At 46.6% G+C, this 23,592-nt stretch overlaps 1 protein-coding gene across 1 annotated transcript; it reads left to right on the forward strand.

The window, feature by feature from the left end:
- Positions 1 to 165: 165 nt before the first annotated feature.
- Positions 166 to 17,427, forward strand: LOC119169342 (neprilysin-1-like). The gene is made up of 16 exons (XM_037420448.2): positions 166 to 377; positions 2,140 to 2,267; positions 2,361 to 2,600; positions 3,848 to 3,925; positions 4,006 to 4,274; positions 5,500 to 5,658; positions 6,255 to 6,376; positions 9,445 to 9,673; positions 10,232 to 10,408; positions 11,524 to 11,624; positions 11,716 to 11,774; positions 11,914 to 11,965; positions 12,343 to 12,410; positions 14,541 to 14,824; positions 15,826 to 15,899; positions 17,280 to 17,427. The coding sequence occupies exons 1-16, from the start codon at positions 301 to 303 to the stop codon at positions 17,377 to 17,379; spliced, it is 2,217 nt and encodes a 738-aa protein (XP_037276345.2). The 5' UTR covers positions 166 to 300; the 3' UTR covers positions 17,380 to 17,427.
- The last annotated feature ends 6,165 nt before the right edge of the window (positions 17,428 to 23,592 follow it).

Genomic DNA, 23,592 nt, shown 5'->3' on the forward strand with positions numbered 1-23,592 from the left:
GGGGTTCTTCTAGTAGATTTTTCCCTTTGAGTTTTGAATTTGATTAACAAAAAGGCAAACAATTTTTGTGTAATCGAAGCTCTTCGTCGTCTTCTTTCGACTGCACGTTGTTGTGCCCGACCAAGGCGCGCGCAGTGACAGTGGCGCAGTGAGGGGGCGGCCGGCGGCCTCGCGAGCGCCTCTTCGAAACCCCTGCGAGCCTCGCTGAGCCTGCCGCGCATGTAGACCACGGTGAGGACCACGGTCACCTGCCCGCGCGGATTCACTCAGACCTGCAGCGAGAGACCCGCCGCCGCCGCCATGTCCACTCTGACCACTGAGCGGCGCACCACAACCACGAGCGCTACCTCCTCGGCCCGACAGCACCCTCGGACATGGTAAGGGCGGCGGAGATCGCACTTCTGAATCGCCGTATATAGGTGTCCGTATAGGAGCCGAAAAGTCTTGAGTTGCCCGAGAGCATCTCCAGAAACGGTGGGGGAAGCACGTTGCCGTTGCAGATTTCCCAGGATGAACTCGATGTTTGCGATTTGTCGCTTTCGCGCGTTGAATGACTTCGAGTGCGTACGTGAGTGTCGGAAAGACAGAGCGGACCTAAGTATTTGCGAAATTGTGAGGGTTAGCATGGCGTTTTATGACATCTCTTTTCTGACACACATGGGATTCCGAGTTCCCACTGACAGAGTCAATGCATTTTTCATGTTATGAGTGCTTTACTTTCTCTCGTTATTTTTAATTTTATTTCTTTTACGGACATCCATTCGTCGGAGGCTCGCATGGAAGCAGTCACCTTGCACAGCCAGCGATATCACGTGCTGAATGAAATTTGGGTTCAACTGTGCTCTCGTTGGGTGTATAACAGCAATTCGGGCGTACTGCTGTGAATGTTGCGAAATTTTATGAGAACTCTATACTTGATATGAGAAAAAATAAAACAGTGCTGTAGGCTTGCTGCTCTTCTACTAAAGGCTGCACGCGCTCAACTTTCACTCCGAACATTATCCACAAACACAAATGCACGCCCCAGAAAGAGCGCTTTCTTTGGTATGCTTTAGTATGCGGGGATTTGAAGGGGGAATATTTCTTATAAGTGAGCAAAGAAACCAACATGCCCTATTGTAGGTGTCCATGTTTCATTTGTTCCTGCTTCGTCTGCAGAATTTTTATCAATCAAATCGCCACTAGTGCAGCCAGCGACGGCAAGGGGGAAGGGGGCGTAATCAATAATCGCAATATTTGATTTTTTGTGCAATATTTGATATTTTTGAGGGATGCGTGTATATACACATTCACGTACAAGCATGCGTACGAACGTCGGCTGATTGAAACCCCGTCCTCCTCTTTCCTGACAAAAAAAAAAATATGTTCCTACTCACCCTGCAATCCGCTGTGGGTAGAGGTCGATGTACGCTTTGACGCCGTGCCTCCCAATCGTGCTTATAGCTTGTACGAGTCTCCGAAGACCCTTTAAAGTTATCAGCACGTCTTCAAGACAAGTTATATTGCTTGTCGGTATAACCTTGGTCAATTTCGGCTCATAAATGTACTCAGGTCGCTCCCAAACTTCATGTGGATTTCACAGAAAAGTTAAGCATGCCGAGGCTACATCTGGTCAAATGCACTGGCTAAAATACTAGCTTAGTTGTGATAACTCGCCAGCAATTTCATAGGAGTGGGCGTACAAGCTTATATCACCTAACTGCGATCGTAATTCGCTGGCTTACATGCTACTATTTAAATCATTACTAGTATACCGAAAATCGTTATGCCAGGGTTGGGTCATGTAGGGAATCACGTAGAATGTTTAAGTCGGTTGCTGTAGCGAAAAATTACATCGCTTGTAACTGTTCTGAAGAGTATTTCTGTATATCTACAAAACTATTGAACTTTCCATATTGAAGAAATGTCTACTGCAGAGAAGTTGTAAGAATTCTCGGTGAAAACTTGTTTTAGACTAAACAAAACAAAAACGTGTACGAAGAATTTGGCGCAGCTGAAGTTGGCCCATGTTGGACTCAGTGCGACGTTCATGTATATATTTTCAAATTCGCGTCTCGCGTCATATAGTTTACCGTTATATTCAGTAAGGCGATTATACAAGGTGTTATTGCTATCGCACTCTCTGTTCTGCGAGCACAGGCTCGACATGATCGAGGAGAGCCCGAACCGTCGCAAAATCGAAGTCGGACTGATCAGCAGCATCTGCCTGGTGCTTCTCATCGTCTTGTCCCTCACGCTGTTCGTGGTGCTCACGTTGCAGACGAATCGTGAGTATACCGGTGTCACAGCACGCGTGCAATTAAGAGGCGCTGTCTCGCCGACGCCCAAGTTCCACCGCACCCTTGTCGCCGTTTTTGCAGCCGTGAACAAAGCACCGCTGAACCTGCAGAACGCGGTGTTCTGCGAGAACGCCACGTGCTTCGAACAAGCCCGTCGCGTCATGGGCTACGTGGAGTGGAGCCGTGAGCCGTGCGACGACTTCTACACGTACGCCTGCAAGGGATACCACGTGAGCGTGGCAAACTCGGCCTCCAAGTACCCCATCACGCAGGGCGCCCAGGAGCAGCTCAGGGCCGCTGTCGAGGAGGTGCTCGCCAACTGTAAGTGGGCACGCTTTTCTCTCTATGCATACGTCGTCACTGATTTGGCTGCTTCGAGGAAGGTTCTTTTCGTGTACATCAATACAGCGCATATTTCCGGTGGGGTCCCGTACAAACATAGTTCTAAACTATTTTGTATAGACTATGGTATTGAGATTCGGCAATGTGTCCACGGGGGTAATCAACCTCGGCTCATATCCAAGCACGGATGTATAAATCGCGATCGAGTATTCGCGACGCAAGGTAGGTACAATAACGTGTTTAGCACAACTTTATACTGGGGCTTTTGAGGCAGTTTCAACAACAACAACAACAACAACAACAACAACAACAACAACAACAACAACAACAATAATAATAATAATAATAATAATAATAATAATAATAATAATAATAATATGTTTATGGTGGCTGTATAACGCTGTGTGTGTGTGTGTGTGTGTGTGTGTGTGTGTGTGTGTGCATCTGCGTGTGCGTGTGTTTGTGAGTGCGTGCGTGTGTGTGTGTGCGTGTGTGCGTCTGCGTGTGCGTGTGTGTGCGTGCGTGTGCGTGTGTTTGTGTGTGTATGCGTGTGCGTGCGTGTGCGTGTGTTTGTGTGTATGTGTGCGTGTACGTGTGTGCGTGCGTGTGTTGTGTGTGTTTGTGTGTGTGTGTGCGCGCGTGTGCGTGTGTGTGTATGCGTGTGTTTGTGAGTGCGCGTGAGTGTGTGTGTATGTGTGTGTGTGCGCGTGTGTGCGCGCGTGTGTGTGTGTGTGTGTGTTTGTGAGTGTGCGTGAGTGTGTGTGTATGTGTGTGTGTGTGCGTGTGTGCGCGTGTGTGCGCGCGTGTGTGTGTGTGTGTCTGTGTGTGTGTGTGTGCGTGTGTGCGCGTGTGTGTGCGCGCGCGCGTGTGTGTGTGTGTGTGTGTCTGTGTGTGTGTGTGTGTGTGTGTGCGTGTGTGCGCGCGTGTGTGTGTGTGTGTGTGTGCGTGCGTGTGTGTGTATGTGTGTGTGTGTGTGCGCGTGTGCGCGCGCGCGCGCGCGTGTGTGTGTGTGTGTGTGTGTGTGTGTGTGTTTTGAAACTTCGGCTCAACTGACCCACACGTAAATAAATAAAAACGTGCAAGTACAGATATGCAAATGCAGTGTCGCGTGCAACGGCGTTATATGTAAATTGTAATATCGTGCCAGAATTCGCACATCGAAAGGCTTCTCACTTAGGCTGTAGCTTTGCAGCGCACACGTGTTACAAGATCTCGCCGTCTTCCAGGGCACGCCAACATGAAGCCCACGGACAACTTCTACCTGCGTTATGGAGTGAACCTGTTCCAGGAGTGCATGCAAGGAGGTGGGCGACACGTACACCGTGCATATATCTCATCGTCGTGACGATTTTTCGCGTCTTTCGTTTTTTTTTCTGGCTCGCAGTGACGGACGCCAAAGAGCAATTGCAGAACGTGTTCGCCGACATGACGTACAACCACAAGCCGTTCTTCCTGCCCAAGAGCTTCGACCTGGAGCCGCACACGCTGGCGTCGCGCGTGGGCCGCAACTTCTGGTTCTTCCCGCTCATCACCGTGCGCAAGGACGTCGACCTCGAGAACCGCCAGCGCATGATCGTGCACCTGGACGAGCCAGAACTGACGGCACCGCGCGCGCTATTCGACGACGCCGACTTCCAGCGAGAGTACATGCAGGTTGGGGGCTGTTTGGTGAACGCGGATTCATGAGCGAGCGAGAGTTGAACGATGGTAATCGTATTTTAATGGAGCGAACTAGCATTGGAGCAACGAGTATCGGAGAGATCCGCATGGCTGTATGCTTAAAATGCCTCTCCTTATGTATGCGATCGGAATCGAAGAAAAATAGAGTGCGTGACAGACACGAAACAAACGCAAAATAACAGGCTTAAGTATTTGTTGAAGCTTACAACATTGAACGGGAAAAAAACAACAACTCATAACTGCTGTATTTGCTTGAAATGCAGAGGAAACGTTTAACCATTGTGAAAAAAAAGTTTTTATCGTGATAGCAATTATATGGACACTCTCACTCTCGGCTGAATTTTGCCGCCGGCGTCGACGTCGGTGTCACTTAACGTGCACACACACACACACACACACACACACACACACACACACACACACACACATATATATATATATATATATATATATATATATATATATATATATATATATATATATATATATATATATATATATATATATATATATATATATTCTGAAAACGCAAGAAAGAAAAAATCTAGAAAAAGAATTTGGCGCGAGGAATCGAATTGAAACCTCTGTACCGTGAGTGCGAGGCGAAATACAGAGGAAACGTTTAACCACGGTAAAAAAAAAAGTTTTCTTTAAAAAAATGACAATACTCGATGCTAGCTCATATATGGCAACGAGTGCACGGGATCGAACAGGGCGCATTCACTTCGAGGCAGGTTGGAACGAGCTCAGGAACGGGCTGCCACCGAGTTTTGACAGCGGTGCAGTTTGTCGTATAGTTTGCATATCTGTTTATGCAAAGTCATTGCATGCACTATTCGGACGGTTATTGAATTACTTGTCATGAACTCGCAGATGGGAGAATGGGGCATCCTCAAGAAAATTTCCAATCTCGCCACATCACAACTTCACTGCCTTCCCTTTAGGTTTATGACAATCAATGAATTAAATCTTGTGTAACTACGGAGCACTTGCATATCTAATTAGAGTTCGCTCGTACTAGGTGCTTAACCGAGTCTTAGTACTTTGTGCGCTTGACTTTTGATGGTCAGCGCAGTTTAAATAGGCGCGGAAATATCTGTAAAAGACAGCACGACCTTAGCGTTCCACATACGCAGTAGCTGCATGGCTATATACATGAGGCACTTAAGCCAGTGCGCTATCTTTTCGCAAACTTCAGGCGATCCGCGACTTGGCCATCACCCTGGGCTTCGACAATGTGAACGAGACGGGACGCATCTTCAAGCTGGAGCAGATGCTGTCCAAGGGCACGACCAGCCCTCGGGCACGGGCGCCTTACTACAAGAAGGTCAAGCTCGGCTCGCTGTTCCTCGACAAGGTGACTGCGGTGCCCATTTCTTATAGTCTGTTCGGTCCATTTTAGGGGCGAAGCTCCTTAGGGCGCGGGCTGTGCGTCCCCTGTAGCCTGTATGTAGCCACCTCTAGTTTAGTTCTTGCAGTGTTCACTAGATGGCGGTACCGTCTCCTGTATGTAGCCACCTCTCGTTTAGTTCTTGTAGTGTTTACTAGATGGTGGTACTTGTAGCTGATGATGAAAAGATGCAAGATGTTATAAACTAGAAAGCGGTACTTGTAGCTGATGAAAGACGCGAGATCTTATAAAATAGGAATGATGTCACATATGGCGCGTGTCATTGGTTGAAGGCAATCGTTCGATTTAGTGCGGCGACGTACGCTAGGGGGAGCGATGTAATAAAATCGAGTGGGCAAAATGTACAGAGGATTCATGGTTTACCAGGTTTACCTCCGGAGCTTCGCCCACTCATCATCATTCACTTCGTGGATATGGCGGAATTTTTTTTTGTTATTTCCCCGATTTGAAGAAGAGATTCTTTAACGACTTACTTCCCAAATTTGTCAGACAGGCTTTAGCTGATCACACGTTCACTGACGTCATTTCTTACGACGACGCAGTGGAATATCTACATGTACCTGAGCAACGTGCTTGGAGAGAACATGTCGCCCGAGGACGAAGTTGCGCTCCGCTCAGAGAAGTACTTTTCGCGCTTCCTCAAGTCCCTCAAGACAACCGAATGGTAAGCGTATACCTGTTATTACCGTGTGGCATTTACGCAACTGAGTATCGTTAGTGTGCAGAACTCGGAACTGTTTGCGAGCAGGCACAGCCATCGGTACTTCCCACGTCGTCTGATTATTCCCTAGCGTAGTATACACATGCTTGAGATATGCGGAAACGAAAGGATTCCCCTCATATCCGTCGCAGTTACGCATGACGAAGACCGGGCTCGTAGGCGTGCGCAGGCAGGGGGGAGGGGAGCCCACCTCCGATTGACTAAAAGGGGGATACAAAGTCTGCCCCCTATTTTTACTTAGTAGGACCTGTCTCTCACTGTTTCAGGAGGACGGCTACGGCCGCCTAGGTTTTTGACTATTAATGTCCGAAGGCCCCTGGTGTTGCATTTCCAGAACTGCTTGCCTCTCCCATTCTTTACTCACGGATGGACAGCTACCAAAGGCAGGCCACAGTGGACTGCGATGAACCCTCTTCACACTTTCTTTCAATGGGAAACCCTGCGCACGTTTATGTGGTCGGGCAGCAATCGACAGCCACGCTTCATAGGCGAGCTGGGCTTCGTGCTTAGTTTTCACACGTCTGCTGGTCTATTGTAAATACCAGCGCGCACCGCAGATCCTCGCCGATGATGCAGTATTCTCGAACACTTTCTGTCTCCTAAGCGCCATTAGTGACCGACCGCCTAGGTCATATGTCATGAAAGCCATGAATGTTGGATTGGTGTTCGCAGTGCACTAACGTGAGCTGGCGTCTTGAGAAAGTGAAAGCGCCTTAAATTAGCGCTAGCGAATGTTTTGTTAAGCATGCGTCTTTCCTTGTAGCTGCCGCGTGTTCCTTCGTGCACCGAGCGCATTGAAAGACCTATGCATCGACGTGTCCGTGCGTCTTAAACAGAGCACGTCTTGTTTGTATGACCGATCCGGCAGCCTTTAAAAATCACTGGTTATGCTTGTCAGAATGTAATTTATTTTTTCTCTAACAAATGGGCAGTGGGACTTTCGCAACCCTTCATATTGCACTGTTTGCGCTACTGCTTTTGAATAGTCACTCTTCACTGCATAGCAATATATGGTCAAGTTGTGCTTTGCCTTTTAACTTAAAAGCACAGGGTGAAGTCAGCTTGCTGTTTGAATGCCATAAGTTAATTGGCAACCAAATGCCGTTATCACACACATTGCGCCTATTTCACCTTCTGTCGTGTAATATCTTATCTAGGCTGACTTTCAGAATTTAAATCCATTTTGAGACTAAACTCTGTTAAACAGACTGAAACTAATGGTCACTGAGAAGCAAAAGATCGGCCCGGTGTCGCATAGTGATCGATTTTAGCGCTGCCCCTTGTTAGATGGGCCATGAGGGACGCCTAAAAGAGCAAATGTTGTAAAAATCATGCATTTTCGTAAAGCATCAAGGAAATAAGAGTCTACTGCACAGTGGAGCAAGTGTTAGTAGCAAGTTCTCTTGACGCTGTTAAATTTGAGCGCCCAAAGTCAACCTCCATCACACAAGAGCTGTTAATCCGAAGGATCGTTCACAAACTAGACGCGCTTCAAAAGGTTGCCTGCGCATTCAAGCATGCCATACGTGAGGGTATCTTCAAACATTCTGTGACTTGCCTCTGACAGACCATGCAGTCTGGAGAGGTTGATCTGTCTGGGCCTGTGTACGTGACGCTACGTGACGCTGTCAGCCATAGTGGTCGTATTCTGAGAGAGATGAAATGCAATACATCACTTGTATTCATATAGATGTGTACGTTGAGTGAGCTTACGAAGCCTAAATTTCTTGGGTTTCTGTTTTAGTGCAAAAGCAGACTTTCTTCTGCCTTTGTCAAAGCGTTATAACTATTTAATTACACGTGTCACTATAATGAAGCTCTTAAGGTGGTATGAAGTTTGGAAGTGTTTTGAGTAGACTCAACAGTGTCTCCTGGTGCTCTTTAGATGCACCTTACTAACATCTCTGTTTTTAAGAGACGATCGAGGTTAAGGGGAGACGTGGTGGCACTTACAAACGTTTTTTTTTTAGAATATTGATCGATTTTTGTCGGAGTGTGCTGAGTTTAGGCATATTTGTTAGCCGATTTCAGATATTCAACTGTGCTTCTTTTTCTATAAGTAGTTTACAAAATAACACAAACAGTTACCTCTTTGTTTAAGGCCTAGTTAGCTAACTAAAAGCGGCCTTCACAGAAATGTAAAGCCTGCAGAATCCATAGTAGATGTTCATAGTTTGTCGCAAAAGTCCCAACTATTGCTCTAAGCCATTTGCAACCAATGTTGTGCACTATGACTATTGAACCAGATTTAGAAAGTGCACTCATTGATACTTGAAACAAAAGCTCTGATTCAGAACATTTTCTCATGGAAGTATTATGACAAAACTTGCCTTATGGCACATCGTATCGGTTTATCTCAGAAACAAACGCAAAATAGTTATGATAACGTTTGTACAACAAAAAAATATAGCTCCTCCATCTCTGGGAGTATGTGCAAATTGATCTCTGTTCGCTCTCAATTTTAAGGTTTTCGGTTTTTTAATGTAGGATAATGATACAATGGGGTAGTATTGAGCTATTAAAAGTTGGAAATAAGTGTGGAATGACGTCAAGAACGCGCAAGGACTGTCCGCAACAACTTGATTTTTTTGGCTGACTTTTGGTCCTTAAGTTCCACGCCTCCCCCTTAATAGGAAAAGAAAGACAACTCTATTAATTAGAGGACAAAGGCAGCATTACTACGGACAGCTACAGGTACCACCAGGCAACCGCGTTGCACGCCGGCGTAGGAAATCAAACTATTCACTGATGTTACAATCACTGCATCTTCACGCATGACCAACTAAGGTGCGCAGCGCAATCAGCTCGGTTACCTGTTCTGTCAATGCCAGATGCCTGCGCGAATTTTCGAAACATCGTCGCGTTGTCCTCGCGTGTCTAAGCTCGGTTTGCGACGACTGCGGAAACTCGTTGCCGATAGTCGAAGTGCTTGATGCTAGCCTAGCGCTCTGTTGAGGACAGTGCGCGACCAGCGTGCGATTGACGGCTCGTCCTCGCGGCGTGCTGTGCAGGGGCACGGTGAACAACTTCATCGTCTTCCGGCTGGTGCAGTTCTTGAGCCCGCTGCTGATGCCCAAGGAGTCGAAGATCCTCCAGTTCATGTATAAGTACGGCCACGCCCTGCGGCCGCCTCCCTCGAAACGAACCCGATGCCTGGACGTCATGGAGCCCTACTTCAAGCCCCTCCTGCTGACGGCCGCCAAGATCACCTTCAAAGACACCGAGACGAAGCGGGCCGAGGTGTGTCCGTTAGGTCATTCATTCATTCATTCATTCATTCATTCATTCATTCATTCATTCATTCATTCACTCACTCATTAGGACGTGTTAACAAATTAACCTAGCCTAGTTTTCTTGCCTTCAGGGAAATCATAATTGCGCTGACAATATTCGTCGGATTCGGCGTTAGTTTATTATCTTATTAAGACCAGCTATCGCATTCACTTGGCTCTCTTGCAAAATAAAAGAAATGGCCGTGGTACAGTGATGCCATGAAAGTTCAATTCGATACTGTTCGAATCAATAAAAGTACGACTCATTTGCACTACGTTTTAGTGCAATTTTCATTCTCCTCTCCCATCTAACCACTCCTTGCTTCATTCATTCATTGATTTCTTCCTTTCTTCCTTTCTTTATACTTTCAGTGCTCTCCCTTTTCCCAGATTTATTTATTTATTTATTTATTTATTTACTTCTGGAAATGATAAAAGCACTCTACTAGCCAAAGGCTATTTGGGAACCCGATCTCTCTATTGCATGCACACACACAAAAACATGCTTTGTGTGTTCTACTCGCAGGCGAGCCGCGCCATCGCCAACTTGAAGGAGTCGTTCAAGCGCATGTCTATCAACTCGTTCTACCCCCACACTGAGCAGAGCACGCTAAACAACAAGCTCCGGCGCATGCGCATCTACTACTTCTACCCGTACGAGACCAAGGAGTACCAGTACATGAAACAGTGGTACCGCTCCTGGGTAAGCATGTTCCTGCGAAGCGGTTCCCGAGGGCGCATTCATAAATGTTGCCTGTTATTGCCAGAAACTGGTGCTGAAGAACCGTGGTATTACCGACGCCTACCATCATTGAAAACTTCAATATCACTTGAAGGCTTCTCTATAGCGCCGCTCGTGTAGCCTTGGTTGTTTATTTCAAGTATGAGTATTGTGCACGTCATTTTAGCTGCAGTTGTAACAGAGAAAGTACGACCTAGGCTAACAACTCTTTTGAAAGATTAGATTATAAGATTACGGTCCTTTGAATTAGGTAAATGTGATTCAGTACCACCACAGTGATTAATAACCCCCCAGAATGTTCCTTCGCGAGCTTTCATTCCCGAAGATAGATGAAAGTGAAAACAAAATGCCAAAGTGCAGAACTTTTGTCCTCGTTCTTTTTTTTTTGTTCGTGTTTAACCATGTTGTGCAAGCGTTATGCCATCGATGAGCAAATATCAACTTCTCATAGAAACATTCGAGGTTTAGTTGCAAATATGACCCCATCGCGCGCAGCACAACACAATACTGTTCCGTGCTGCCTTAGCCAATATTGTATATGCAGAAATATCTAATGTTTAATCTGTGTTTGTGTGACCACATTGTTGCGATAATACTAATGTGTTATGTCTTTCCTTTTCCCTTTTATGTACACAACTTTTTTGTAACCATGCTACTTCATGTATGCCTTTGTTCTGTACCACTCCCCTCTGTAATGCCTCTGGCCCTGAGTGTATAATAAAATAAAATAAAATAAATAAATAAATAAATAAATAAATAAGCGTGTGCAAATGGCATGACACTGACATTACTAGATGGTAGGGTAGCCTAAAGACAGGGATAACAGAAAAGGCACACTCAACGCAGCGCAGTGTTGTGTTGTGTCGAGTGGAGTGTGCCTCTTTTGTTGTTGATGCCTTTAGGCTACGTTATAATCAAGTAGATTGCAATACCGAAACACACATTGACACCCTCGTCGATTGTTATATAAGCTTCTAAGAATTGTCTTGGTAAAACTTCGATTAGACTTACCCTTGGGTGTGTATTGTTCTAACCACACTCTTGTCTATTGTTCGTTAATTAATCACCAAACGCAGAAAAAGCTGCAGTACAAGTACGGCCAGATCGTCAAAAGCTTCCGGAATGCGGGCTTCGAGTTCGCCAAGTCCCAAGCTCACAAAACTATCCAGGACTTCGAGTAAGCTATAGGACGGGCGGTCACGCCGTTTCGCTTGTGAACGCTCAATTGCGTCCGAACGCTGACAGTTCCCACTTGCTTCTTCGCTCAGGTGGAAGGGCTCCGTCTTCCAGCAGGACCCGTTCTACGACGCCGACAACAACGCTCTGTGTGAGTCATTGTTTGGACCCCACGGTCAGATCGCCATTAAGTTGAAACGAACGCAAGTGAAAAAGCTCATTTTATTGTTTTTTTTCTTCGCGCGTAATCATTTGCGCGTTTTCTTCCTCTCTCTTTTGTTTGTCTTCAGACATTCCTGCCAGCTTGTTCGAGCCACCGCTGTATTACGGAGACTCATTCCTGTGAGTTGAAGTTGTATTTGATTACGTGCGCTGAACTCTTACTCTAGCTCACAGACAATGTTGGCATGAGAAATCCTTATGGGTTAAACAGTACGAAAACTGGATACAATAGAAGGAGAACACAGCACGAGCGCTGATGATCAACTGAGCGCGATTTATTACGGCAAGAAAACTCGTGTCACTAGGTGCAAGAAAGCATACAAGGACGGCTCCTTAGATCCAATATTAGTGCCATTTTTTGTTTTTGTTTTATTTTTTGTCTTCGAGGTAACGTGTACCAGCTTGTGCTTCAACAAACACCACTGCAATTAGAAATCTGTGTAATGCTCAGCGTGATGCAGTGTAACTCCATTGCGCCCCGTCGATGCTGCGTGCAGGCCATTTTCGATCCCCATGTACGGCTGGCGAATCGGCGTGAAGATGTTCCAGGCCATCGACTACCGAGGTGAGATGATCAAATACCACCGTGCGCCGTGGTTGCGCCTGGATTGCATTTGGTTGCTCCTTAAAGAGCAGTAATTTTCATGTGCTTTTAGATTATGTCCTTCCATGGCACTGACGTCTTAATCCACTGCAGACCACAAATATTGTCGCGAACCAAGCTGACACATTGATCCTCATAGTTGATTGGGCTTCAAAATATTTTAACAATATGCTTTTTTATAGTAATTCGGGACTGCATGTGAAGACGGGACAATGTCAGTTGCTCGTCTCGTCACGCTGCATTAAAGTAGATTATCACAGCTATATGTCCGAACAAGTTGACAAAACAGCGTTGTAACAGACGAGTAAAAATGAAAGTAGACACACGCATGCATTAACACTTTGCGTGCGAGCATTCTTATTGCTTGTTTGTTATAGCATTGTTTTTCCACTTAAGTATATGTGAACGCTCAAGAACTGTAGCCATTTTTTTTTCATTCTATTAATAATCGAATTCACTTTTCATAGGAGCCTTATGACATGAGCCAGTTTGTGTTCTATAACTGAGGGGTGGTGGGGTGCCAGACTTGACAAAAGAAGAGACGACAAAGACAAGACTATTAATTGTTAGGGTTTAACGTCCCGAAACCGCCATACGATTATGATACGCCGTTGTGGAGGGCTTCGAAAATTTCGAGCACCTTTGGTCCTTTAACGTGCACCTTAATCCAAGCACACGGGCGGGTCTCAAGCATTTCCACTTCCATCGAAAATTTGGCCACCGCGACGAGTGCTTACTGTCGAGGGAATTTATTGCGGAAAAGCAGACGAAGAAATAGAAAAAGAAACTGTCAATCTGTGTAACGTCATACATCAGATGACTGGCTAAAAAAAAATCTGACAATATATGACGTCAGCAAAGGAGCAAGAAGGAGCACGTTTTCTACGTTAAATGCCGGGTTCTTGCTCGTTTTTTTAGGGGCGAAGCTCCTTGGGGCGTGCTCCTCCGTATGCATGGAGTAGTACTTAACCACCGGTGGCGCATACCCGCTCTAGAGTGGGTATGTGTCACAGGGGATGCGAGATGGGAGATGGCAGTACTTGGAGTGTTGACTAGATGGATGCACGGAAGGACGGACAGACAGGCTAGCAGACGGATGGACGGATGAATGGACGCGCGGACGAATGGACGCATGAACGGACGGACAGACGGATGGACGGACTCATGGACTAACGCGTGGACAGACGAACGGACTCATGGGTTGGCGCACGAATGGTCGCACGGGCGGACGGAAGCAAGCACGAACAGATGGACGAAAGCACGGACGGGCTCATGGACGCTTCGCCCCATTCGTCATCAATCACTCCGTGGATATGCCGTGACTTTTTTCTTAGTTGTGGGATCACCTGTCGTATTATGCCAGAAAATCCGTTCATTTTTCGGTATATATTCCTTGCGCCCTAATTAATGCAATTCGCCCTGTCATCAGTATGCTCCTGTCGTCGTTCATTGCTATTTGTTCCGATCCGTACTCCGCCAGTCCCGAAGTACAAAAACCCATGTTTGAACTCTTCGGTGACTGCTCGAAAATTATACAGCGTCATCGCCATCATCATCATCATCATTATCGTCGTCATCATCATCATCCTGACGACGACCAGCGCAAGGCTAGGCCTATTAGATGTTTTGCCAATAAATTAACCCTTCTCTGTGCTTGCTGCGGCCACTTCATCTGCACCAACTTAATGTAATCTGCCTCTTCAACCTTTGTCCCTTATTATTGCTCTCTCTCTCTCAATATTTTCTCCTATAAACAACCACTTGATGAAAATTCCCCTCGGGCGCTTGTCTCCTCTTGAAATTCAGTCTGTTTCTCTGTTGTATGAAGAGTGGTTATCTATAGCTTTCGCACTGCATGCCCCGCCCATGCCGATTGATTCCCGATTTTGACTTGCAAGACTAACATTTTTTTAAAGTAGTATACATTTTAATTTGCATAAGATCAGTTACTTTTGGCATGTCCCGCTCCACAATTCAAACATATAACTGTGATAGACAGGCCCGATCGGAGCCCTTTCCCATCGGGGTACGTGGTATACAAAGCGAACACTAAACATCCCAGAGCTTTGTGTTGGGTCGTTGCGCACGCAGGTCGCACCATCACGGACAGCGCCCAGTACCGCAACTGGTGGGGCGAGACGCTGATGGCGCGCTACCACGAGGTGGAGAAGTGCTTCCGCGGCGCGCACGGCTCGCTCAAGCTGGCCGACGAGTCCGAGCTGTACGACCACATCGCCGACAGCGCGGTGGTCATCGTGCTCTTCCGGGAGTACAAGCGCGTCGTCCAGTCGCGCGTCGGACCCGACAAGGACATCCGGCTGCGAGACATCAAGCACTTCTCCGGCGACAACATCTTCTTCCTCTCGTTGGCACACGTAAGTCGTCTGGAATCACGTCTAAAGAAGAGCGCTTGTGAAGGTGGGTGAATAGTGATTTTGGAGATTTCACGTTCCGAAACCACTGTGTGATTTATCAGAGTCGCCGTGGTGAAGGGCTCCGGAAATTTAGAGCACATAAAGTTCTCCAGTGTGCGTTTAAACCTAGGCACATGGGCTTTTATGGTATTTCGCCTTCATCAAAATGCGGCTGCCGTGACCGGGATTCGGTCCCGCCATCTTCGCGTCGGCATTCAAGCACCGTAGGCACAATGAACCACTGCGACGAGCTGCAAAGTGGGAGCTCGCAGTTAGCCTTGGATATCCTTCCTCGGTGAAATCCTGACAGTTGTCTATGAATGAACACGACTATGCCAGGAACTAATTTCTGCTCTTGGAAATTCCATGTTATGGAATAATTTGTGGTCGGACTCAAGTACACACGCTTGTTTTTGAAACGTCAGCTAGCTAAACGGACTCTCACTTTTTTCAATTTAACGTTGCTGGATGCTACATACTGTCATGCAAAAGAGCAACATGTCCTATTAATGTAAGGCATAAGAAGTAGGTGACGTAACAACTCTTAACAATTATGAACAATTTGTAGCTGCGAAGATGAATTCATTCTACTACCTTTCACAGTCTTATGTAGGGGAGATGGATGGTTGGAGGCCCGAATGCCCTGCGTCCCCCCCCCCCTTATTTTGTTTAGTGCACTAGCTGAGTATGGCTTCTGACCCGATACAGGTTGGCTTTAAGTATTTGACTTACATGAGCTGCCCCCCCCCCCCCCCCCATGAGTGCAGGGGACTAGATTTTCAGGAGAAAGGGGGAAGGCGATTCGAAAAAGAAAATGCTCCTACGCTCATTTGTGCACTGTTCGCCATATGTTCGACTTAAACAAATAGCTCAGCTAAACCTTACTCGTCTTCCTCCACGATGATGTGCTGTTTGGCGGAGCTGGAAGGGCTAAGGTGGCTGCTCTTCTATTATATTTTCAGGGCGTTTGCACTCGTATTTTCAACGACGCAGCACAGGTACAGAAGAAAGGCGGAAAGCGCATAGCGCAAGAGAGGTAAGGGCTGCGTTGCGTCAAATTTATCCGCGCTAGCTAGCAGTGTATAGAGGAGACTTGGCGCTGAATTGCTTTTCTTCATACGTGGAGGGTTGGGAAGAGACATAGCGCTTCTCTCTCTGATCTGCTCGTGGTCAGTGGCCTTGCTTGCCATGCATTTTGTGATAGAGGCAAGCTTTCACTGCACGTGACTTACCGTGAGGCTATAAGGCAAGCGACTCTCGGAGAGCAACAAAAGCCGCTGACGCACTCATATTTCAGGACATGCATTATCAAAGCAAACTAGCAATAGATAGTGCGGCTTTTATTATTATTATTATTATTATTATTATTATTATTATTATTATTATTATTATTATTATTATTATTATTATTATTATTATTATTATTATTATTATTATTATTATTGAGACTATCTTTATTGTATTTTTTTTCTTTCATATTTGCGTGCGCCGCCACAAAGACCGTATGGTTGTTCCTGGGCACGTTAAATAAAGAAATGGTTGATTAGTTAATTCATTGATTGAATAAATAATTATTGGCCACTTACCAATGGTAACGGAATGATTTATAGACTTCGTATGTGACACAGTCAAAAGTCCAGAAGGCCTAGTAAATAATAATAATAATAATAATAATAATAATAATAATAATAATAATAATAATAATAATAATAATAATAGCCACCAAAGTGTACAACAGTGTTTAGCCTATGGATCATATCGCGAGGCATTGTCGCGCGTAGTCGTGAACGTATTCACGCTTTCGCCTAAAATGTGCCGTCGTGGGGCATTTGCTAATATGTGATCAGCTTGCCTACGTGACTTTTCGTTAATAACCGCTTAGCTTCCGTAGAGTGAATCGCATGCACCTTCAGTCACTTGAAGCGTTCAATGTCGTGTGTACAAAAATGTATTACCAGAGGGCCGCTATGATTTGGGGGGAACTTTTATGATCTGATACGATTCCGATCATTTTCAATCAGTTACGATAGCGATGACGTTTACCAAGATAAAGTTATCCTTTGGTAACGCGTGTCAATAGTTTTCAATCTTCGAACGCACGTTGACAGAAAAAAAAATTAAAATAAAACAAGAATGAATAGAAAGAAACGAACTCCTCCGCAAACAGCATCGTATTGTAGAGAAGCTAGCTTTACAATCGCATTTCACGTTTTTACAGAAAAAGAATGCTTTGCTGCAAAACGGACAAAATAGACAACGCCTGTCCATTAGTGCGTATTTAACGATACGTAGAAGTGATTTGAGCCCACGCAGTGGAAACGGGACGCGACCGAATAATACATTCGGCCAAATCTGTTAATATTTTTGCGGTGCGTGTTGTGACCTTGGTCCCGCTGTCTTCCGGCACCACGCGCAGGCTGAACATGGCGCTGACGCACTGGCCCAAGTTCAAGAGCCTCTACGAGTGTCCATCCAGCGCCCACATGGTTCCCCAGAGAAGATGCATGTTCTGGTAGACGGCTGGGACGAGAACAGCGACAAAATACAGCCTGTTATCTTTTTTATCCTGCTGAGGACATGTCATCTCTTTAGCGCCTTGCACACACAACGAGTTTCCATAAACCCCGTGGGGCATCCGGATGGTTGAGGCAAGCTACGTGTTTCAGAGAGTAACATTAAAGTTAATGCCTGAAACGACATATTTCAACTGCTATAATGACCCGACGCCCTTTCCGAGGGTGAAAGTTGTGCGCGAGTTGAAATATTACTGATTGGCTTTGTTTTATCGTTTCTTTAGCTGATGACTATAGTGCATATTCTGTGAGATCGTGGGTAGCAGAAATCACAAACTTCGGTCTCACACTCACAAATGAATTAATTGCCTCTGAAGTCTGTGTCGTCATGGGAGATAACTGGTAGGCGCCACTGTAAGATGGACCATATCACGAACACTGCTTCGTCAGTCCGAGACATTGTATCGATCCCCGGCTTAGACGGTATACTTTCTTCGCATACGTGTACTAGCTGGATCGCGTAGGTAGTACTACTCATACCTGATAACTGTGGCAGTGTAGGGACACTGGAACGTATAAATTGAGTCGTCAGCGTCATTGGTCGTGAGGGAAAAATCGGCGTTGTACATGACCGTATACAATCTAAAAAGATGCAAATAAAATAAATATTAAGAATAATCCTGGTTTGAGAATCCCCATGGTTGAAACGCAGCACAAAAAGACGATAGACAGCATAGAGGAAGACACGCGAAAAGCGCTGAGCTAGAAACTGTTGTCTTTTCTAAAAAGAAGAGAATGCGAGCATTTCGGCTTCATGAGCACCCTCACCGTTGGTCCATTGCCGATAATTGTCGGTTTTTTTAAGTAGGCTGATGAATTCACAAACGTGAGGATAGATTGATGGGGCGGAACTGCAATTAATATGGTTTTTCTTGATGTGGAAGGACTCGATGATTTCACGTGATCCCTGATTCACGTGCCTGATGGTTACATGCGTACTATCAAACAAAGGTTTACAACCACAGGAGCGACAATAAGGATGCAAATGTGAAAAGGGAGTGCTGTTAAATATATTTGTTGGCGGATTGTAACGTGGGCATGTGGTGTGGTATACAATACACTGTTGATACGCGGCAAAATTTATATAAGACAGACTGGCACCAGCCTCAGCGAGAGGCTAAGGTAGACGCTTCAATGTAAACAAATTTCTGTCGTATCTTACGAGTGCCTCTCATCTCTGAGAAGTTGGGCGATGGCTCCGACGACGGGGGCCAGCTAGCAATGTCAAGATCCACCTGACCCGTGTTCCCAATGACAGTGTGAGTGCGGAGATGCTGCAACCACCGGGCCCATCAACTGGAGGCAGCGACGGGATGCTCCCGAGTCTCAACAACGCCCGGTTTCAGTTCCCTGTATACGGCATGCAGGAAAGGTTGTCTCAGTCGGCAATTTATTGAGCTAACAATTCGTTGTTGCCTTCTTCATTTTTAGTGGACCGGCGGCGAGCAGCAATATTTGCCCAATTTTAGTTGCACACGCCCGTTTTTGTGATGGACTGTGACTCATGACACACCGTGACAGGAGATGACAAGTCGAGCCCATAAGATACTTCGCATAAAAAAATCATGTGCATAGCCACATCGGCCGATATCGACAAACAAGCGTTTCTAAAGTATGATATTTCGGATGGACGAACGGCAAGAAGAGACCGGTGCTTTCCGCCTGTCCGTCGGCCACCCCTGATTCGGAAAATGGAATGTGCTTGGAACTGATGCTGATGACCTCAGATGAATGGCGCTCACCCACAGAGGGGGATGGGCCAAGAACCGGGTGGCAGGATACTGAAATGAAACTAAAATGAAATTAAAGCCAATCTGAAAAAGTAGTTTAGAGAGAAAACTGTCAATAAACAAAAATGGAACTGTCGCTGTAGGTGTGCTCGTGATCAACAGCAGGCCACGTGTCGCAATTTCGCGGCTGCGGCCTCCGGTCACTTATTCTAATCTTTTGCTGTTGCGACTGTACCGCTCTGCGGTCAACACATTGCCACACGTAACCATAAATCACTTCCTAGCTTCTACGTAATTTTCTTCGTGATGCCACTTCTGCAGAGAACCTGGGTCTCTTCAACACGTGGTAGGAGGCTGCAGAAAATCGTAACTTAAATTCCTCAATCCTTACCTCACCAACGACCTTCGGGAATGGGTCATTCAAGGCTGGTAGCGAAGACCTGGGACTCTGCTCCAGCTCAACAGACGTGTCCTGGACTAAGGACGCCTCTCATAAGCTATCTTATAAAGACGTTGGATACATTTCTTAGTCGGTGTTGCGACTCCTGGTTCTGCGGGTCTGTTTTGGTAGCGGGCCCCCGTCGTAGGAACCATCGTCGAACAAATCAGATCAGGCGCTCGTACTAACGACAACAATTTATTTACGGGGCTGAGGAGCTCACAAATGCGCTCGGAGAACTCAAGCTCGAGGAGACCGGCTGAAGGTCTTGCTCTGGACGAAGCTCGCTGAAGGAATGCAAAACTGAACTGAAAGTATACAAAAGGTCTTCCACTTATATAGCGTCGCGTTGCCAACCCCTGGCGCATTGTCGGCGGCTTCAGCCTATACGTCGCTCGATGGTATAGGTGCTCCACCCACGAAGGCGGGGAAAGACACCACACAATGCACGTGGAAGAGCCAGTTTAAACGATGCCAAAATATGGTCACGAACGCACCACGCCACGTTTTGCACCCGTCACCAACACTTTGCGCACGTCTGGTGAACCTATAGATGACTGGAGTGCCGAGAATTCTCTCGGAGCTGAGGGTTGTGTTCGGAAAGCCCGGCTCCCGGTACTCGTGCCTAACTTGCCTGTTTGCGTCGGGTAGGACAATGTTGTGGCTTGACAGCTTGTTATGAACCTTGCCACTCTATTAAGCCGATTCTACGGAAAGAGGGCGAATGAGGAGAGGTCGACTAATCTCTCGTAGTTTGCTAGAAATCTCCGAGACTTCACTTCTCCTCGAAAGGTGAAGCTACGACCGGTTTCGGTTTTAGCTTCCAGCCAATACAGCAAATACCACGCTGGTTCAGGTCTCTCCAAATCTACGATGTCTTCGGAAATTGCCCCTGTGACTCCTTGTTGGCCCGGACAGCTTCTGTACCTGATGTGGTGTCGAGGTGACTATGGCCTTTCCTGTGTCGTGCGTTTTCTTAGCGCCGGACCGGTCCTAGGACACCTTTGTTCACCCTGGGCAAAGGGGAAATCAGCCTGTCTCGACGGCACATCCTTGATTGGTATGCGTCTAAAACTTTTCGTCTAGTTTCCAACCGCCGAAAGAACTTCTATAAGGATGACGGTCGTAACATCGGGCTAAGTCAGGCATCCGGCGGTGTCCGCCCACCAGCAGCTGTTATCTCTCCGCTCTCACTCCCTCTCCCATAGCAGCAGCTGCGGGCGCGTGCGCTTGCGACACCGCATGCACTTGCGCACCACATGCGCAACCGCAGCATGTGGTGCGAGAGAGTATAGGAGAGGGTATGTGCAGTTATTCGCCGTTCCTTCTCTCGCCATTCGCTCGCTCTCCTCCCTGCGCCCCACATTCTCGTCCACTCGCGCCTCACTCTCGACCCTCCGCTGGCTGGGCGCCTCTCAAGAACATGCGGAAATGTGTGCTCGAGACGCTGCTGTGAAACGCCAACGCCGAGAACGCTGTTTGTTTGGTTGACTTCTTAGTTTTTTTTAACTGTGCACGCTAGCTACTAGTATAGTGCCTAGAATGTACTTACTAGTGTGCCGACCGCGGCCTTCGTGACGGCCCCGCCGCGGTGGTCTAGTGGCTAAGGTACTCGGCTGCTGACCCGCAGGTCGCGGGTTCAAATCCCGGCTGCGGCGGCTGCATTTCCGATATAGGCGGAAATGTTGTAGGCCCGTGTGCTCAGATTTGGGTGCACGTTAAAGAACCCCAGGTGGTCGAAATTTCCGGAGCCCTCCACTACGGCGTCTCTCATAATCATATAGTGGTTTTGGGACGTTAAACCCCACAAATCAATCAGCCTTCGTGGTGGCACGGAAGATGGTGCCTTCCACCGGCAGCCACCAGACGGCGATAGCCACAGGGAACGTGCTATGCCGAGCCAATGGCCGTGCGGCCCGGCCCGGAGCCCGAGCGCAGTGGTGTCGGCGGCGTCTCTACCACGGCCGTGTCTCAACCAACACTCCAGCCAACGCGCGCGTGCGACAGGCGCCGATGGGCTTTCCCAGCCAACTTAGAACTGTAGAACGCTGGTTGGGAGGCGATGTGTATTCGAAGCAATATTTTTTCGTTGCACTTACAAACGTACGTACGCCCCTTCATCATTATTACGGTACACAATATCGAGTGTTCCATAAAAAATTACCAATAGATGAATGAATACGCGTGGTTTCTGAGGAAAAAGGAAAACTCTAATAAAGTTGAATGAAATTCAACAGTTAAACTCGAGGTTTGTTTAATTATGCAACAACATTTATTATAAGGCAATTTTTCTATTGCTGAAAGGTAGGATTTTTTTTGCATGAGCTTCAATACTATAATGACGTTCACGCTAGCTTCACTCATTAAGCGCAAATAGTTTATTTTCATAACTAATATGCTCCGAGTGCTACAGCACATATCGAATTTTCTTCATCTTTGAGGATTTTGGACACATTGATTGAAAGACCCTGTACAGATGCGGACATTTTCGACTGGTGCAAGAAAAAAATAAATATTGACGCAACAGCATTAAGGAGCTCATTTCGTCGCTATGCTGGTGTCAGCGACGCCATTTTAAATGAGAAATCATCTTGGCGATGAAGAGAAATCGAGAGAGTTGCAAATAAAATGAAGGATAAATTTTTTTGGTTTCACTTTTTCACACTGCAGGGAATTCCACTGATGACACCATCGGCTGTAATTTTGAAGGAATGCAAGGAACAATAAACGTAGCATTCACTAAAATGTTTCTCACTAACGACATCCACCGCAGTTAGTCTTCGATCCTTTCGCTTTTTGTTTTTCTCCCACTTGTTTCAGCGTTTTGGGTCTGCAAGGGCGCTGAATATTAAGATCCGCTCGTTGTTAGAGCAATATCTACCCACACAATGTGAAAAAAAATGACTCCATATCCACGAAGTGAATGATGATGAGTGGGCGAAGCTCCGGAGGTAAACCTGGTAAACTATGAATCCTCCGTACGTTTTACCCACTCGATTTTATTACAACGCTGCCCCTAGCGTACGTGGCCGTCCTAAATCGAACTATTGCCTTCGACCAATGACGCGCGCCATATGTTACATCATTCCTATTTTATAGCATCTCGCATCTTTCATCATCAACTACAAGTACTGCCGTCTGGTTTACAACATCTTGCATCCTTTCGTCAGCCTTATCCATCCGGCGACTCCGAGCGCGTGCCAACAGCGAACGGATTTTATTACAACGCTCCCCCTAGCGTACGTCGCCGCACTAAATCGAACGATTGCCTTCAACCAATGACACGCGCCATATGTGACATCATTCGTATTTTATAAGATCTCGCGTCTTTCATCAACTACAAGTACCGCTTTCTAGTTTATAACATCTTGCATCTTTTCATCATCAGCTACAAGTACCAACATCTAGTAAACACTACAAGAACTAAACGAGAGGTGGCTACATACAGGAGACGGTACCGCCATCTAGTGAACACTGCAAGAACTAAACTAGAGGTGGCTACATACAGGCTACAGGGGACGCACAGCCCACGCCCTAAGGAGCTTCGCCCCTAAAAAAAAATCAGGCGCTTTTGCTACGCCTCCTTTTCTGCGATGACACCCGGTTTCGTGAAGAGACACAAGCATAAAGAACGCACACAGAAAAGAAACATGGCAAAGACAGGCGGAGGCATGCGCTATGTTCGCAACAGCAGAAATGCCCCTCAACTACACCGCAACCGACTAGGTTTACGAACGTGCATCCGAAGTACATCCAAAGCGGAGATGCCACCGGGAGCGGCCGCGTTTTGCAAGCGCTCCGGCAAAACTCCTGTTTCTGATTGTTTAAGTCATTCACTGGCAACTTGAACAAATGTGAAGCTTTCTACGGAATCGACCGCATCATTTGAACTAATTTCAAATGAGTGCTTTGCAGTTCGCATCCACGAAGATCGACTTTTTGGCAGCGTTCGACTACCTCGGTGGGCCTACCGGCTAGGCCTACCGG

Source organism: Rhipicephalus microplus, chromosome 2, assembly GCF_043290135.1.
Source record: "Rhipicephalus microplus isolate Deutch F79 chromosome 2, USDA_Rmic, whole genome shotgun sequence".
NCBI classification, from domain to species: domain Eukaryota; kingdom Metazoa; phylum Arthropoda; class Arachnida; order Ixodida; family Ixodidae; genus Rhipicephalus; species Rhipicephalus microplus.

What these genes read in the sequence shown, in the direction of transcription:
- LOC119169342 (XM_037420448.2), top strand. Translation starts at nt 301, where the DNA reads ATGTCCACTCTGACCACTGAGCGGCGCACCACAACCACGAGCGCTACC. An exon ending in CCAGGCCATCGACTACCGAG is followed by an intron (nt 12,411 to 14,540) that starts GTGAGATGATCA and finishes TTGCGCACGCAG; the next exon opens with GTCGCACCATCACGGACAGC. An exon ending in AAGCGCATAGCGCAAGAGAG is followed by an intron (nt 15,900 to 17,279) that starts GTAAGGGCTGCG and finishes CACCACGCGCAG; the next exon opens with GCTGAACATGGCGCTGACGC.